Source organism: Myotis brandtii, unplaced genomic scaffold (assembly GCF_000412655.1).
Source record: "Myotis brandtii unplaced genomic scaffold, ASM41265v1 scaffold18, whole genome shotgun sequence".
Lineage (NCBI taxonomy): Eukaryota > Metazoa > Chordata > Mammalia > Chiroptera > Vespertilionidae > Myotis > Myotis brandtii.
This window is the reverse complement of record NW_005356674.1, coordinates 7,124,391-7,139,111: the sequence shown is the minus strand read 5'-3', so window position 1 is coordinate 7,139,111 and position 14,721 is coordinate 7,124,391. Positions and strand designations below refer to the sequence as shown.

The following is a 14,721-nucleotide window of genomic DNA, read 5'->3' as shown; positions in this document are numbered from 1 at the left end:
GGTCTCTTTTCCATTTCTACCTGTCAGAGAGGGATGAAGGTTTTATACCCAACCTGAGGCTTGCTCAATAAGATCTGTACCCCTGAGGCTGGGCCTCCCCTCAGTTCTTCTTTTAAATAATGCTTAACCTCCCAGTTAAAAGGCTGCTTGAAGGGTTAGAGCATTGCCTTTTCCTGCTTTAACATGGGGGTGTTTCAAATGCACACTCGAAAAATGTAAGTTCTCATTGACTTCTTGCACTGTGTTTCTTTTGTTACCACAAAAGGGGTCCAATGGAATTCCTGGCAGCAGAGGAGAGAAGGGGAGCCAGGGGCATAAAGGACCTCAGGTGAGTGACTCAGAAACCTTAGTCAGTTGTCTCCAGTCTTTATTTTCCTCTTGTTTTGGAAACACCTTCATATATAGTTTATTTTATATTACCTACCTAGGGAGTATTTCACTTAAAAAATATATATTTTATATATATTTTATTGCTTTTAGAGAGGAAAGGAAAGGGAGAGAAAAGAGAGAAACATCAAAGATGAGAATCATTGAAATTTAAATATATATATATTTTATTGCTTTTAGAGAGGAAGGGAAAGGGAGAGAGAGATAGAAACTTCAATGATGAGAATCATTGAAAGGCTGCCTCCTGCACACCCCTTACTGGGAATCAAGCCCACAACCCAGGCATGTGCCCTGACCGAGAATCAAATCGTGACCTTCTGGTTCATAGGTCAATGTTTAACCACTGAGTTATGCTGGCTGGGCAGAAGTATTTCATTTTTGAATTAACTTGGGACAACTTTGTGACAAACTTTTAGCACAGCTCACAATCCTTGTTCATAGCTTAGGCACTCCTCTTTCTCTTTCACTGGGTTTTACTCAGAAAGCACAGACCCATTGGATCAGCCTAAGAAAACATTTGGAAGAGTACAAATCTTATTGATTCATGAACATTTCAAAACTTAGTACATTAAGTTTTTCTAACTTCTAAAAATTATCTGGGCCATGCAATGCTCCATTGACTGTAGATATTTGAAATTGCCTCTACAAAGATCCCTTACTACTCAAATTTATTTAATGCCCAAGTTCAGCTTTGAATTCACCCTCTGAATCTATTTGGTTCCTGAGTTTCTGACAGTGAGTAATGAGAGTTTGGGTGGTGAGGGATTCATATGAAAAATGTTCTGAATCTGTTCACTTCAGCTCAGCTGGTAAGAGTTCAGTAGGCTAGGGATACCAGTGTTTGCTCTGTTATCTTCCCAACATGCTTTTAAAAGACATTTTTGCCCATTTTCAGATTGGGAAACTGAAACACATTCAGCACACCACTTTGTGTGTGTGCATGGGGCCATGCACAAACGTGCCGATGATGGTACAGTATCTTGTTCAACAAAATCAGTGCATTACAACACATTGGCCACACTCAGAAATTGTGTGTGTTTAGTCAGAGGCGCCTTTTCTGTTTCTCTCTAAGGCCCCATATGGACAGTGGTGTCCTTGCAGATGAAGACTTGTGGTGCTCTAGCCAGGACTGTAGCCTGAGTCATCTGGTTTCAGTCCAGATGTCTGTCTCCCTGGGTGGCTGGCTTCCTTGTTAAGAAAGCGTGCAGGAGCGATTGGAGATGACATGAAGAAAAGCAGGCCTAATCTAATGGGCTTTCTAAGCATTGCTGCAGCGTTCCATTTCCATTTCCACTTTTTCCCCAGGGTTCTTCTGGACCAGTGGGAGCTGAAGGGAGTGTTGGAAGACCTGGACCTTCGGGGAAAAAAGTTTGTGTTATTTCTTATAGATTTCAAATACTGAAAGGAAAATTTATCTCCATTCTTTTCTTGATTTTCATATTAATTCTTCACATGTTTGAATCCAGATACCACCAACCACCCACCAGTTTTCTGCTAATAGATCGATGGGATTTTATTTATTTGCTTGCTTATTTATTTATTTATTTATTTAGAACTTTGAGGGGATGATATTGGTTAATAAGCTTATATAAGTTTTAAGTCCACAATTCTATAATACATCATGTGTGTATTGCATTGTATGCTCACCAAAGTTTAGTCTCCTCCCATCACCATATATTTGGCCCATTTATCCCTATTCTCCTCTGACAACAAACAAACAAACAAACAAACAAACAAACAAAACTCACTGACACAGACAACAGGATGGTGCTAATACATTCTTTTCCTTCCATTGAGAGGTAACTGCTTACCTCTCCGTGAAACTGCCTCATTTCACTAGGAGGGACACAGTGATCTCACCCATCATAAAACAGCTTTGAAAACCATGGTGGCAGAGTTGGGCTGAGAGTGGGGGGTGGGAGTGGTGGAGGGAGTGTCAACTCAAATCTACTTGTACATGTAGTTCTCTAACTCAACATACCTTTTCTGGCCATGATCTTGCCGCCCTGTTTAAATCCTTTCAGCAGCTCCCTCCCCTAGGGCCAGCTCAGGAACCTGGAACTAGGGCAGTCACATGGGGGCCTAGCTTAGAAGGTCCCAAGCTTGGTTTAATGTTGTGCTGTCCTCATCTTGAAAGTCTTACTATTTGAACAGGAGGCCAGTGCTTTCATTTTACACTGAGCCCCACAAATTATGTAGCCATTCTTAACTTCCCCAGGGCCCTGAGTAAAATCTCCAGACTTTAGAGTAGCTTAGAAGGCCCTTTGCTGATGGACCATGTTTAACTGTAAGGCTTCATAGCTCCTCTCCCTCCTACATGCTTGCCTGAGACTTCTCACCAGTGCCTCCCCTCTACCTGCATTATTCTCGCTCCTCCCTTGACCCTCCTTCCAGCTCACACATCTCATCCTTCAAGCCTCAGCATCCATGCTCCCTTTTCAGGCAGCTAGCCTCCCAGCCCCACCAATTCTAATTTAGATTCCCCTTCTCTTTGTTGCCACCGCACCCTGACCTTTATCACACAGGTTTAGAATTGCCCGTCTGTCTCTCTTTCCAACCAGGACCCCACTTACCATGTTCAGTGGTTTATTTTCCACAACAGTAAATAACCGTTGGATCGGCAAATGAAAGGTTTTTCCCTAGAGTAACTTTTCCACTCCTTGCCTTCTCCTTCAGTCCTTCTGTAACACTGGGAAAGCAGTCCTTGAGTCCAGCTATGGGTTCTGCTGATGTTTTCTGCTTACCTTTGGGAAAGGTCATTCATTATTTGTTTTCTACACCCCACCTCCTTGCATAGCATTGAACTCTCCCTGAGAACCCTGTCTCCCATCTAGTGGACAGAGCTTCCTACGCTGGGAGCTAGGTTTGACTTTTCCCATCTGAAACCCTTCTTGTCCCATTTATTAGGGAGAATCTGGAATTCCTGGAGATCCTGGGCTAGTGGGGCAACCTGGACAGCAAGGAAAACAGGTATGAAGTTTCAGGACCCTTGTCCTTTCCCTGTTCCAAGTGCTCAGTTCTGAGGCAAAGAGAAGGGGGCTGACACCATTTGGGGAAGTGAAGGTATTTCAGCACCTCCTAGGTAGATGTGGGGACATTTCTCCCATCCCCGGCAGCTCTCATTCTATAGCCGATCTGTTAAAATGAGGAAGAACAGTCAGAGGGAAAGGGGGCATGCAGAGAGGGTTATGGATAAGTTAGAATGGGCATTTCAATATTCTAACCACCAATAGTGGTCATATAGGCACAGGTCACTTGAAAAACAGCACTACCCTTTTCTCTCCCCTTCTTGTAAAACTCTAGGGCAACAACAAGAAGAGGGGAGTAGGCCAAGAAATGGGCACCTGCTCTAGTGGCTCCGGCTGTGCCAGGGTCTCAGTCCCCCTGGAAGCCCTCAGTGTTTCTCTCCTGACATTATAATCTGCCCAGTATAGACTACAATTAATTTTCAATTTTGAGAAATTAAAATGAACTGATTTGTTCACAGGGAGATTATGGCATCCCAGGCTATGGTAATATAGGACGAAAAGGAATACAGGTAAATATGGAAAACAATTATTTCTTTCATTGATGAAGCAAACCTAAAATAATACAAGAAAAAAAATGGTCATTTGGTAGAAGTGTTGTGTTGACTTATTTATGTTTTCTGCTGAAAATTATAGGGCCCAAGAGGATTCCCTGGAGATATGGGGCAAAAGGTATTGTGCATATGACCTTTTCAAATTACCGTGATCATTAAAAAATTTTGATTTATCTTTATTATTGAAAGTATTACAGATGTCTTCTTTTCCTCCCCATTAACCCCCTCCATTTGGTAGAAGTGTTGTGTTGACTTATTTATGTTTTCTGCTGAAAATTATAGGGCCCAAGAGGATTCCCTGGAGATATGGGGCAAAAGGTATTGTGCATATGACCTTTTCAAATTACCGTGATCATTAAAAAATTTTGATTTATCTTTATTATTGAAAGTATTACAGATGTCCTCTTTTCCTCCCCATTAACTCCCTCTATGTTGCTCTGTCCTCCTCCCCAGGCCTTCACTGCCCTATTGTCTGTGACCATGGGTTATGCATATATGCATATAAGCATGATCTTAACCTTTTAGTTGAGAATTGAAATAAACGTATGGATCTTAAAGAAACAAACATAAAGCAAGGCAATTGTTTTGCCTGGGCTTCATGAAAAAAGGGCTGTACTTATCCCTATGAATCTTTAAATTGGAAAAGATTGTCCTGTTCTTCATTGCCTGATGTCCCTTTCCTGGAAACCCTAACTCTAGGTGTCCTCTTGAGTTTAGTCCTTTGTCCTCTTCTTGATTTCTCTGCCTCAGTGATCTCATTTAAACCTTGGGTCTTCATCTCTGATAGGTGTGGTTCAGTTGGTTGGATGTCATCCTGTGCACCAAAAGGACCCCAGTAGGGGGCGTGTAGGAGACAGCCATCCATGTTTTGCTCTCACATCCATGTTTCTCTCTCTCCCTTCATCTCTCTCTAATAATCAATAAAAATATTTAAAAAAAAAACTGTTGGCTTCAGCTATTGCGATCTGTCCTTCATTTTTGTGGCCTTTATTTCTTCTCACTTGAAAGATTACAATATTATTCTCATTGGTCCCCTACTTCCCACTTCTCCCTGCTTCAATTAATCCCAAACACTACTATCACTTGATTTCCCCCCAGAGATAGCCTTAATTTTGTTATTCTCCTGATCAGATAGCTCCAGAATTCCTCACCATCTACCAGATTGAAATCCATCTCCATGTTCTACAACCAGACACACCCTCCATTTTGACCAGAGTAGTTCGTGTTACATCTGTTTTATACACTGAAATTATGTAATAAGATTTTCTTTTTTTAAGTGTCTTGCCTAGAAGAGTGTCTTCCATATAGTTGATGCTCAAATTAAAATTTAGAATATAGATTTTAAAAGGTGTACAATTAAGCAAATCAATTTAACGATAGGAAAAAAGACAATATTTGGATTCTTAAAGTGCTTTTAATTGATGAATTACCAAAATAAATTCTTTCCTTAGGTAGAGAAGGGTGCAAGAAGGGACTATACAGATAACTGTTAGGACAAGAGTTCTCATTGTGGAGGACCAGTTTTCTAACTTATTGAAAAAGGGGAAAAACAGCTTATTTCAATTTGGGGATAAATGTGAAATTAGCACTTTGGTAAGTAAATGCTAAAATTAGTTCTCCCATGGTCAGAGTAAATTTTGTTTTTTACCTTCAACTTTTTGAGAATTGATTCACAAATTTAGGAAGTAATTCACCATTTAGTATTTTATGTAGTCAATGTTTCATATGTTTTACCTAATTTTTGAGCATTTTTCTTAGGTATTTTTATTAACTGATTAGATAGCCATTATACATATTTATACATAAAAATTTCTATCCTTAGAAAATTTTAAATAGTTTGTAGAATAAGTGTATCAATGACTTAGTTCTAAATGACAGAAATTGACTTTTAGTGTTTAATATCTGGTATAGGTATAAGATCAACTAGGTTTGAGATTGGAGAGAATTATTTTTATTTTTTCACAGCAAATATTTCCCATTGATTTTCTTATATCTGAATCTTCAGGGTGAAATTGGAAATCCTGGAATTCCTGGGGAGCCTGGACCCAAAGGATTTAGGGGACGAAGAGTAAGTAGCCTATAATTCCAGAAATAAAACATGTTTCCTTGGAAACTCTGGCTTTTGTGTTGCAATAATAAATGTGGATTATTGATCCATCCCAAGGACATCTAAAATTGCACTTCCTAGCAGTGTGGTCTTCAATACACCTTTCCAGGGTCTCTATTTCTACAATATGAGGGTTGAACTTAATGACACCAAAGGTCATTTTCAGCTCTGAAAGCCTATGGTTCCATGACTCTGAACTATTACAAAGATTTACAGATTGATATCTGGCTGTTTCAAGGATTGTCTGCGTCATCCAGTCTTTTCTAAGGCACACAGTACAGCCCAGAATATTGATCCTATGAGTGGAAATGAAGCTGACATCTTTCCACGGTGTCCCTGGGGTTTTTTTTGGACAATCCCACTACCCATAACCAAGGTCATCTGGGGTATTTATTTTACGGAAGGCTGTTGAGATCTAATTAGTGCAGTGCAGAGTAGAAGGTTATACTTATTTAAAAACAAAATGTTGAGAAAATGTCCTTTCATTTTAAAGTTTGAATGGGATATCAGCAGTCATTATCAGCTGAAACGGATGCAATTCAACAGATACTTTCCATGTGGCCAGATAGATCTCATTAGCTCCATATCCATCACCTTAAGGTATGGGAATGACACAGCCCTCCCATTTACCCTTATGTATGTGGGCAATTATTTTTTGTATTTGATCCTTTGCAGATAGAAGGTTTTATATTAAATCTCTGGATGCCCTAGTATATTTGCTTTTATTTTTTTGCACCAATCCTAGTTTATAGCTAATTTAGATTTAAATGCACAACTAGTGCCAGAGCAAAGTATGTCACTAAATGAAGAGGCTCAGAAGGAAATGGATGTTTGCCAATGATTAAGAATGGTCATTTGTATTACAAGTAAGGAATTCACTGGACTTGAATTAGTAGTTGCATTGTTAAAAATTTATTTTTTAATTGTAAAGTCTTGTTAAAACTGAGGTCAGGTCGTCCCATGGCTAGAAGATGTGGAAAGTAACACATATTTCCATCTGCAGCTCACTGTAGGCTTGAAAGGTGTAAAGGGATCTCAAGGAACGCACGGCCCCCCTGGACGGAGAGTAAGTATATCCATGAGAACTAAGTCGCATGTGCTACTGGTTTCTAGGATGTACAATGGAAAGGGCACAGAATTTAAAGTCAGAAGCACTGGGTTCAAGTCCAAATTCTGCTTGTTACTAGCTGTGTGCCCTTCAGCCAGCCATGGAGTTGCTCAGTTTACCTCTAAAACAGAGATGACATATCCTGTGTTAACCACCTCAAATGGTAGCTGGGAGGATCACATAATCAAGCATATGAACTATAAAGTTCAATGCAAATATTAGCGGCTACTGTTATTTATTTTTTTTTTTTTACTGATGTTTTAAAAATAGGGATGGGTTACATAAGCTTCATAAAGTTTCATCCTGCGGGGCAAGTTGATATAGTTTCCCAAAACCATTAATATTACTTCTGAAGCTGACATCTTTCCACGGTGTCCCTGAGGGTTTTTTTGGACAATCCCACTACCCATAACCAAGGTCATCTGGGGTATTTATTTTACGGAAGGCTGTTGAGATCTAATTAGTGCAGTGCAGAGTAGAAGGTTATACTTATTTAAAAACAAAATGTTGAGAAAATGTCCTTTCATTTTAAAGTTTGAATGGGATATCAGCAGTCATTATCAGCTGAAACGGATGCAATTCAACAGATACTTTCCATGTGGCCAGATAGATCTCATTAGCTCCATATCCATCACCTTAAGGTATGGGAATGACACAGCCCTCCCATTTACCCTTATGTATGTGGGCAATTATTTTTTGTATTTGATCCTTTGCAGATAGAAGGTTTTATATTAAATCTCTGGATGCCCTAGTATATTTGCTTTTATTTTTTTGCACCAATCCTAGTTTATAGCTAATTTAGATTTAAATGCACAACTAGTGCCAGAGCAAAGTATGTCACTAAATGAAGAGGCTCAGAAGGAAATGGATGTTTGCCAATGATTAAGAATGGTCATTTGTATTACAAGTAAGGAATTCACTGGACTTGAATTAGTAGTTGCTTTGTTAAAAATTTATTTTTAATTGTAAAGTCTTATTCAAACTGAGGTCAGGTCGTCCCATGGCTAGAAGATGTGGAAAGTAACACATATTTCCATCTGCAGCTCACTGTAGGCTTGAAAGGTGTAAAGGGATCTCAAGGAACGCACGGCCCCCCTGGACGGAGAGTAAGTATATCCATGAGAACTAAGTCGCATGTGCTACTGGTTTCTAGGATGTACAATGGAAAGGGCACAGAATTTAAAGTCAGAAGCACTGGGTTCAAGTCCAAATTCTGCTTGTTACTAGCTGTGTGCCCTTCAGCCAGCCATGGAGTTGCTCAGTTTACCTCTAAAACAGAGATGACATATCCTGTGTTAACCACCTCAAATGGTAGCTGGGAGGATCACATAATCAAGCATATGAACTATAAAGTTCAATGCAAATATTAGCGGCTACTGTTATTTATTTTTTTTTTTTTACTGATGTTTTAAAAATAGGGATGGGTTACATAAGCTTCATAAAGTTTCATCCTGCGGGGCAAGTTGATAGAGTTTCCCCAAACCATTAATATTACTTCCTGTCCTCAAAATATTTGGAAATATAACTACAACTTTCCACTATGATTCCATCAAAAGAGAAATGTCACCTTTGGAAGCATTCCTGGACAGAGTCTAGCACATCTCTCTCTGATAAATATCCATTTCTCTATTTTAGTCTCACTCATGTTATGGTAATGATTTATAGACATGTCTCTCTCCCCTGATGAGCACAGGCAGTAAGAACTAAATGTTGCCAGCACCTGTGTTTTGTGTAGGAGGTGCAGGCAGCATTGCGTAAGGAGTGAAGAAACTGCTTACCTTGTTTTGTGCTTTGTGAATATTTTCTGACTACCTGGAGGAGTCCCTTACCTTGGGACTTTATAAGGGAAACAAATAACATGGGTGTTTTGTGGACGACTGAATCCATAGTAAAATGAGAATCGACTACCTATAATGGATACTCTGCTACAATCTTTTATTTCTTTTGTATTAATTGGTAAATATTCTTAGTTGTGTGAGTAAGAATCTAGTCTATGAACCAATCTGGTCCAGTTTGGATTTATCTCTTGCTCAGATTCTGGAGCTCCCATTTTGGGGGGATCCCATATTTTCCTGGCCTTGTGCTTGGCCTACTGACCTGGGAGAATGCGGCTTCTTTGTCTCAGGCCCTTGATCCTTAGCCTCTGCCTAAAAACTTGCTCAAAGTTACTCTTAAGTCTTTTAGAACATACTCCCCGAGTTCTAATCTATATTATAAAAGGCCAGTGGCCGTAACGCCGTAATGACCAAACGACTGGTCACCAGGAGGTGCATTGATGGGTCTCGCAGCGCTAGGAATTGGAAGATGTTATTCAACTCAGCTAAAGCTAACTCCATAGGGGGTGACAGTGCTTCTAGAACATCACTGAGAGGACTTTATGGGAGCCATTTGTATTTTTTCTTAGTCTCATCATTAATGACATGGGCATTGGAGTCAGGACATGTGTGTCTCTCTTTCACATCAGAAGGATGCAAGGGTTATTCCTAGAGAACAGCTTTGGTCACCAGGAGGTGCATTGATGGGTCTCGCAGCGCGGCAGGTCTGGGTCTCACACGATTTCGCACACTGGGCCTCTAGCCCTCAATAAGATCTGTAAGAAACTGTTCCTCTCTCTGTTTATGTGACTGTGCATTCTTTTCTGTTTTCTGCCATAAGTTGTAAAGGGAAGGATATGACTCAGCATTATTTAATGAGATGCATAATTTCCTGATTTGGGTCAGGAATAAGATATTCTCCCATGAGTAGAGTCATGGAATCATGGATGCCATGACAGTTCTGGTTAACACCAGCAGCATAGTGGGGGGGTGGGGATTCAGCATTCAGCAGACATTTAACTGGTTATTGGATGAATCAATGGACAGATGACCCGGTTGCCATTTAGAACAAAGATTCTCTCATTGACATTTGTGGTTGAGCCAGTGAAATTGTACAAATATGAGCAGGTAATAATAGCATTTTCTGAAGCCAGCATCTTAGCATTTACCAGTTGCTCAGAGGAATCCATGTGTGCAAACATGTTGAGAGCCACCTGCCAAGAGGAAGCCGGATTCTGATACAAGGAAGGAGGAAGGGAAAAAGAGAAAAGCTTAAGCTGTCAAGAAAGGACTACCTTTTTTCCGGGAATCTTCTCAATTCATCTCAGTAATTAATTGTACTCCTTTCTTTTATAACCTCTCAGCATTTAAGAGCTTAGTGTGTCTGCTCTTCCTTTGCGTAAGGCTCCTTTTCCGATGTAATTGTCTTTGGTTCTTTCACACATGTAGAGGTTATAGGTGCTGCCTGCATTTTAAACTCCTTGATTCTTTGTTGTTTGTTTAAAATGTGTTTTTATTGATTTTTTTTTTTTTTAGAGAGAGAGAGGAAGGGAGAGGGAGAGAAGATAGAAACATTGATGATAGAGAAACATCGTTTGGCTGCCTCCTGCATGACCCACACTGGGGACCAAGCCCCGACAGGGAATCGAACCATGGGTAATTGAACCACGACCTCCTGGTTCATAAGTCGATGCTCACTCACTGAGCTACACCGGCCAAGCTCAAACTCCTTGATTCTTAATAAACCTATATCTCTGAGTTCTCAATAAATTCCTTCTTGCCATGCTTTAGGAAGTCTTCTGTTTACAATTTTAAGTTTTCTGATGAGAAATGACTTCTAAGGGTTATATCTTTAGTACAGATATCTTTAAGAGATATAATAATTCAGTTCGCTCTGAGCAGACTAGCTTTATTGATCTGACAGGAAACAAAGAACTTGACACTCTTGATTTAAGTGGGAAAGAGCATTGGAACCCACCTGTTCAGAAAAATTTAATCCCTCTCTGCCAGCTGCGCTTTTAAGAAAAAAGGTTTTCCATCACCATATATTTGACCCCATTTACCCTTTTCTACCTCCACCCCGCTTTCCCTTTGGTAACCACCATACTGTTGTCTGTGTCTATGAGTTTTTGTTTGTCTGGTTTGTTCACTTGTTGCTTTTTTTTAATATCCCATATATGAGTGAGATCATACGGTTCTTGACTTTTTTCATCTGACTTATTTCACTTAGCATGATAGTCTCAAGATCCATTCATGTTTTCACAAATGACAACATTTCATCTTTTCTATAGCTGAGTAGTATTCCATTGTATATGTGTACCACATCTTTATCTAATCGTTCATCAAAGGACACGGGTTGTTTCCATGTCTTGGCCACTGTGAATAATGCATGTTGACAAACATTTGTACTCCTTCACCATTTTGGAAATTTCCCCAAAATACCAAAATGGGTCATTCATATTCAGAGATTTCTGTCTTTCTGAAATAAAATAAATGTACCCAAGAACATAATTTTTAACTAAAAAAAGAATGAAGGTATTTTCCTCTGCTTTTGTTTTGACACTAAAGACTCCAATTCACATAGCAATAACTTGCTCTTGTTTTGTTTCCCTAGGGCCCTAAAGGCACAGCGGGGATGCCTGTTTATTCTGTATGTATCTCCTTATTTACGAAAGAAAAACCGATCAACCCACTGGCAAATAAATATGGCCACTCTGCTCATGTTTCTGTTCTTTCTCTCTCTTTCTTTATAGCAATGTGATCTGATCCGGTTCGTGCGGGAACGCAGTCGTGAGTATCTGTGTGTCAGGGAGCAAGAGCATCCGTGATTGGTGAGGGCACTGAGGTTGAAGGCAGTGTGGGCATGCGTGATTCACTGGTGGGGAAGGCAGACATCCCCTGCAGCAGGCTTGTCCTGAGTGCCTGCTGTGGGAACAGCTCACATCAAAGGGGGGAGAAAAAGGGGTACAAGTAAATGGCGTGCAACATGCCTGTGGGGAATAGAGACTAACTCAAGAGATTTGTGAATTAGTTCACACATTCCTATGACAATAATGTACAAAGGCCTGAGAGAACATGGTATTAAAGGGATGTGCATGGGAGTTTGGGTTTAGTTGATTAGTTACTCAGTTAATGAGGCTCCTTGGATGGGGATAATTGAATCCTACTATGGGGAAGTGATGGGGACTGGCAAGACATAGTTTCAGCAAAGGAATGAAGCAGAAGTCAACAAATAGAGGGGCTGTCTTCTTTATGATATAAGGTAGAAAACACCCAGTAACTCATTTCTAAACAATTATCCTAAGGAAATAAAAGCAAAACAAGGACAAAATTATAGGTACAGATGATTGCTGAAATATTCATTAAAGCAAAATAAAGTGTACCCTCCGACTCTGTACACTTATTACATTATTGTGCATCATCTTCTGATAAAATATTAAGCAGATATGGTTTTATGAAGACAGTCAGAATATGAAAAATATTGCCATTATAGAGCAGAAAATTAAATTGGATCCTCATTATGTTTACATAGAGGTAAATATATATACATAGAAATGAGTACTGGAGAAGAAGGTAGAAAAAGTGTAACAACTTATTCTGTTAGGTGGGTAGAATTTTAGGTGATTAGTCTTTATGTTTGCATTGTGGCTTATAATCATGCTTATACAATCATAATCAAAAATGTAAAATGGGAAAATTGGAGAGACTTTACTGAAGGAGACTGGACGAAAACGTAGCCATTGCAAGTGTGTGGCAAGGACAGAACAACAACTAAAACAAATTTAAAATCCCTGTAAGGCCAGATGGGGAGAGGCTTAGTATCACTGTGGATCGGGAGGCAGAGGAGGGGTTGTGAAGGGAAATCAATTGGTAGGAAAACGTGATGACTTGAAACATTTTAGAGGAAGAGGAATGCTGTGTAGGCCCTAAATTGCAATGAAATGAGGCAGCGGATGAAATGGGGCTGTAATAAAGGAGAGGATCAGGGAAGGAGGCTCAAATGTTGAAGTCACTCAAGTGTTTGTGGTCCTTAGAGTCACGTGGATGGATGAGGTTCCAAAGAATGGAAATCTAGAGACAGAAACAGAACCTGAAGGGACGAACCCAGGATGGGGCCCGAGTCCTGAACTGGTGGCCGGGACCCTAAACCCCAGAATGGAATAAGTCATCTAGGAGGCTGGGGGGAATGTGGAGAGAGGTGTATGGTTGAGAATAAAAGAGAAGGACCCAAATGATTAGAGTTTTGGAGGGAGAGGCATAACGAGGATTTTTAGGAAAAAAAAAACATTTAAAAAAAACACACTAAAAGAAGTCACCTAGTTTCACCCAGGCCAGTGTGGCTCAGTTGGTTGGGCGTCATCCAGTGCCCCAAGGGGTTGCTAGTTCGATTCCAGGTCAGGGCACATGCCTGGGTTGCAGGCTCGATCCCCAGTGTGAGGCATGCAGGAGGCAGCCGATGGATGTTTCACTCCCACATTGATGTTTCTCTCTCCCACTCCCTTTCTCTTTCTCTAAAAACCAATAAAAATTTTTTTGTTGTTTTTTAAAAGAGGTCAACTAGTTTCTCCAAAGTCACCCAGATTCAAACCCAGACCGGTGTGTCTATTTCTAGCGCCTGCGCTTTTAGCCTCATAGCTGGGTTGGAGGTTAACAAATAAAGTTCTCTGTGGAAAACAAAGGGATCTGTTTCAGGCCTGGAGATGCAGAGGAGGCTGTGGGTTATGTGTGCTGTCTGCTGGCAGAGGCTAAAGACAAAAGCTGCTAATAGGGTTGATGTGAGAGGAGCATGCGCGGTGGGACGGCAGGAATGGAGGCCAATTTGTTGTCAGTGCTCATAAAACCTTTCATTATATTGGAGTGACTCATTGCTTCCTAGGAATTGAATTGAGTAAAATGAATATGGAAATTGTCAGGCCTGTGCTTACTTAGAGATTGACTGACGTTTCCCTGCTTCATCTGACAGAGTAATTCACTTAGAGAAACCAGAGCTGTTTTGCTCAGGAGAAACCCTTGGGGGCTTTCCCTCTGCTCTCTAGTTACTGAGATTGCTCAAACGCAGGAGCTGTATTTTTTAGTCCAGACAAAATTCATTTGGAAATCCTCACAGTTCTGCAGGAAAATAGAGCTTCCCGAGGTGTTCATCAGGGAAGAAAATAAAACCCCGTATTTTAGCCTTGCCTTGCTGAATGACTCTCAGAAGGCTCTAAGAAGAGATACAAAACAAATTGGATTTTAGCTATCTCGCCATTTAATCAGAGGCCCATCCATCCTGCTTCTAAGACAAGTGATCAGTGTTTCTGATTTCAACCAAAATTCTGCTCAAGTCTGCTGTCGTGACTCACAAGGAGAAAGGGTCAGGGAGGGTCACACATTAATAAAATTCTGTGTATGTACGTCTCTCTCAATCCTTCAGCTGTGACTTCCCGTAACTTAAGCATTAGCCTCGTGTGTAATTAGAGTCAAGCCAAATATTAAGCTTTGTTGAAATTTGGTTGTTTTGGGTTAGGTTTAGTATGTGTTCTGAAACCATAATTGACCTCTCTCTCTCTCTCTCTCTCTCTCTCTCTCTCTCTCTCTCATTTTTATAGCTTGTTGGAGAGGTGAGTATTCTTACCATACTATGTTTCTCGCTGAAATTATTACTGTGTTCTAACAAGACCAATTTGAAGAAACACTCACCCCTGTGGGATAAAGGACATCTTTTCTATGCAGACACTTCTGTCTT

At 40.3% G+C, this 14,721-nt stretch overlaps 1 protein-coding gene across 1 annotated transcript in view; it reads left to right on the top strand.

Annotated features, from left to right (window-relative positions):
• COL6A5 (collagen, type VI, alpha 5) overlaps positions 1-14,721 on the top strand; it is a 107,667-nt gene that overhangs the window by 60,154 nt on the left and 32,792 nt on the right. Inside the window, exons 23-32 of the mRNA XM_005863598.2 lie at positions 266-328; positions 1,693-1,755; positions 3,295-3,357; positions 3,875-3,925; positions 4,050-4,085; positions 5,973-6,035; positions 7,078-7,140; positions 11,611-11,646; positions 11,750-11,786; positions 14,585-14,596. Of these exons, the coding sequence (XP_005863660.1) occupies positions 266-328; positions 1,693-1,755; positions 3,295-3,357; positions 3,875-3,925; positions 4,050-4,085; positions 5,973-6,035; positions 7,078-7,140; positions 11,611-11,646; positions 11,750-11,786; positions 14,585-14,596 (487 nt within the window). The remainder of the gene's footprint in view (positions 1-265; positions 329-1,692; positions 1,756-3,294; positions 3,358-3,874; positions 3,926-4,049; positions 4,086-5,972; positions 6,036-7,077; positions 7,141-11,610; positions 11,647-11,749; positions 11,787-14,584; positions 14,597-14,721) is intronic.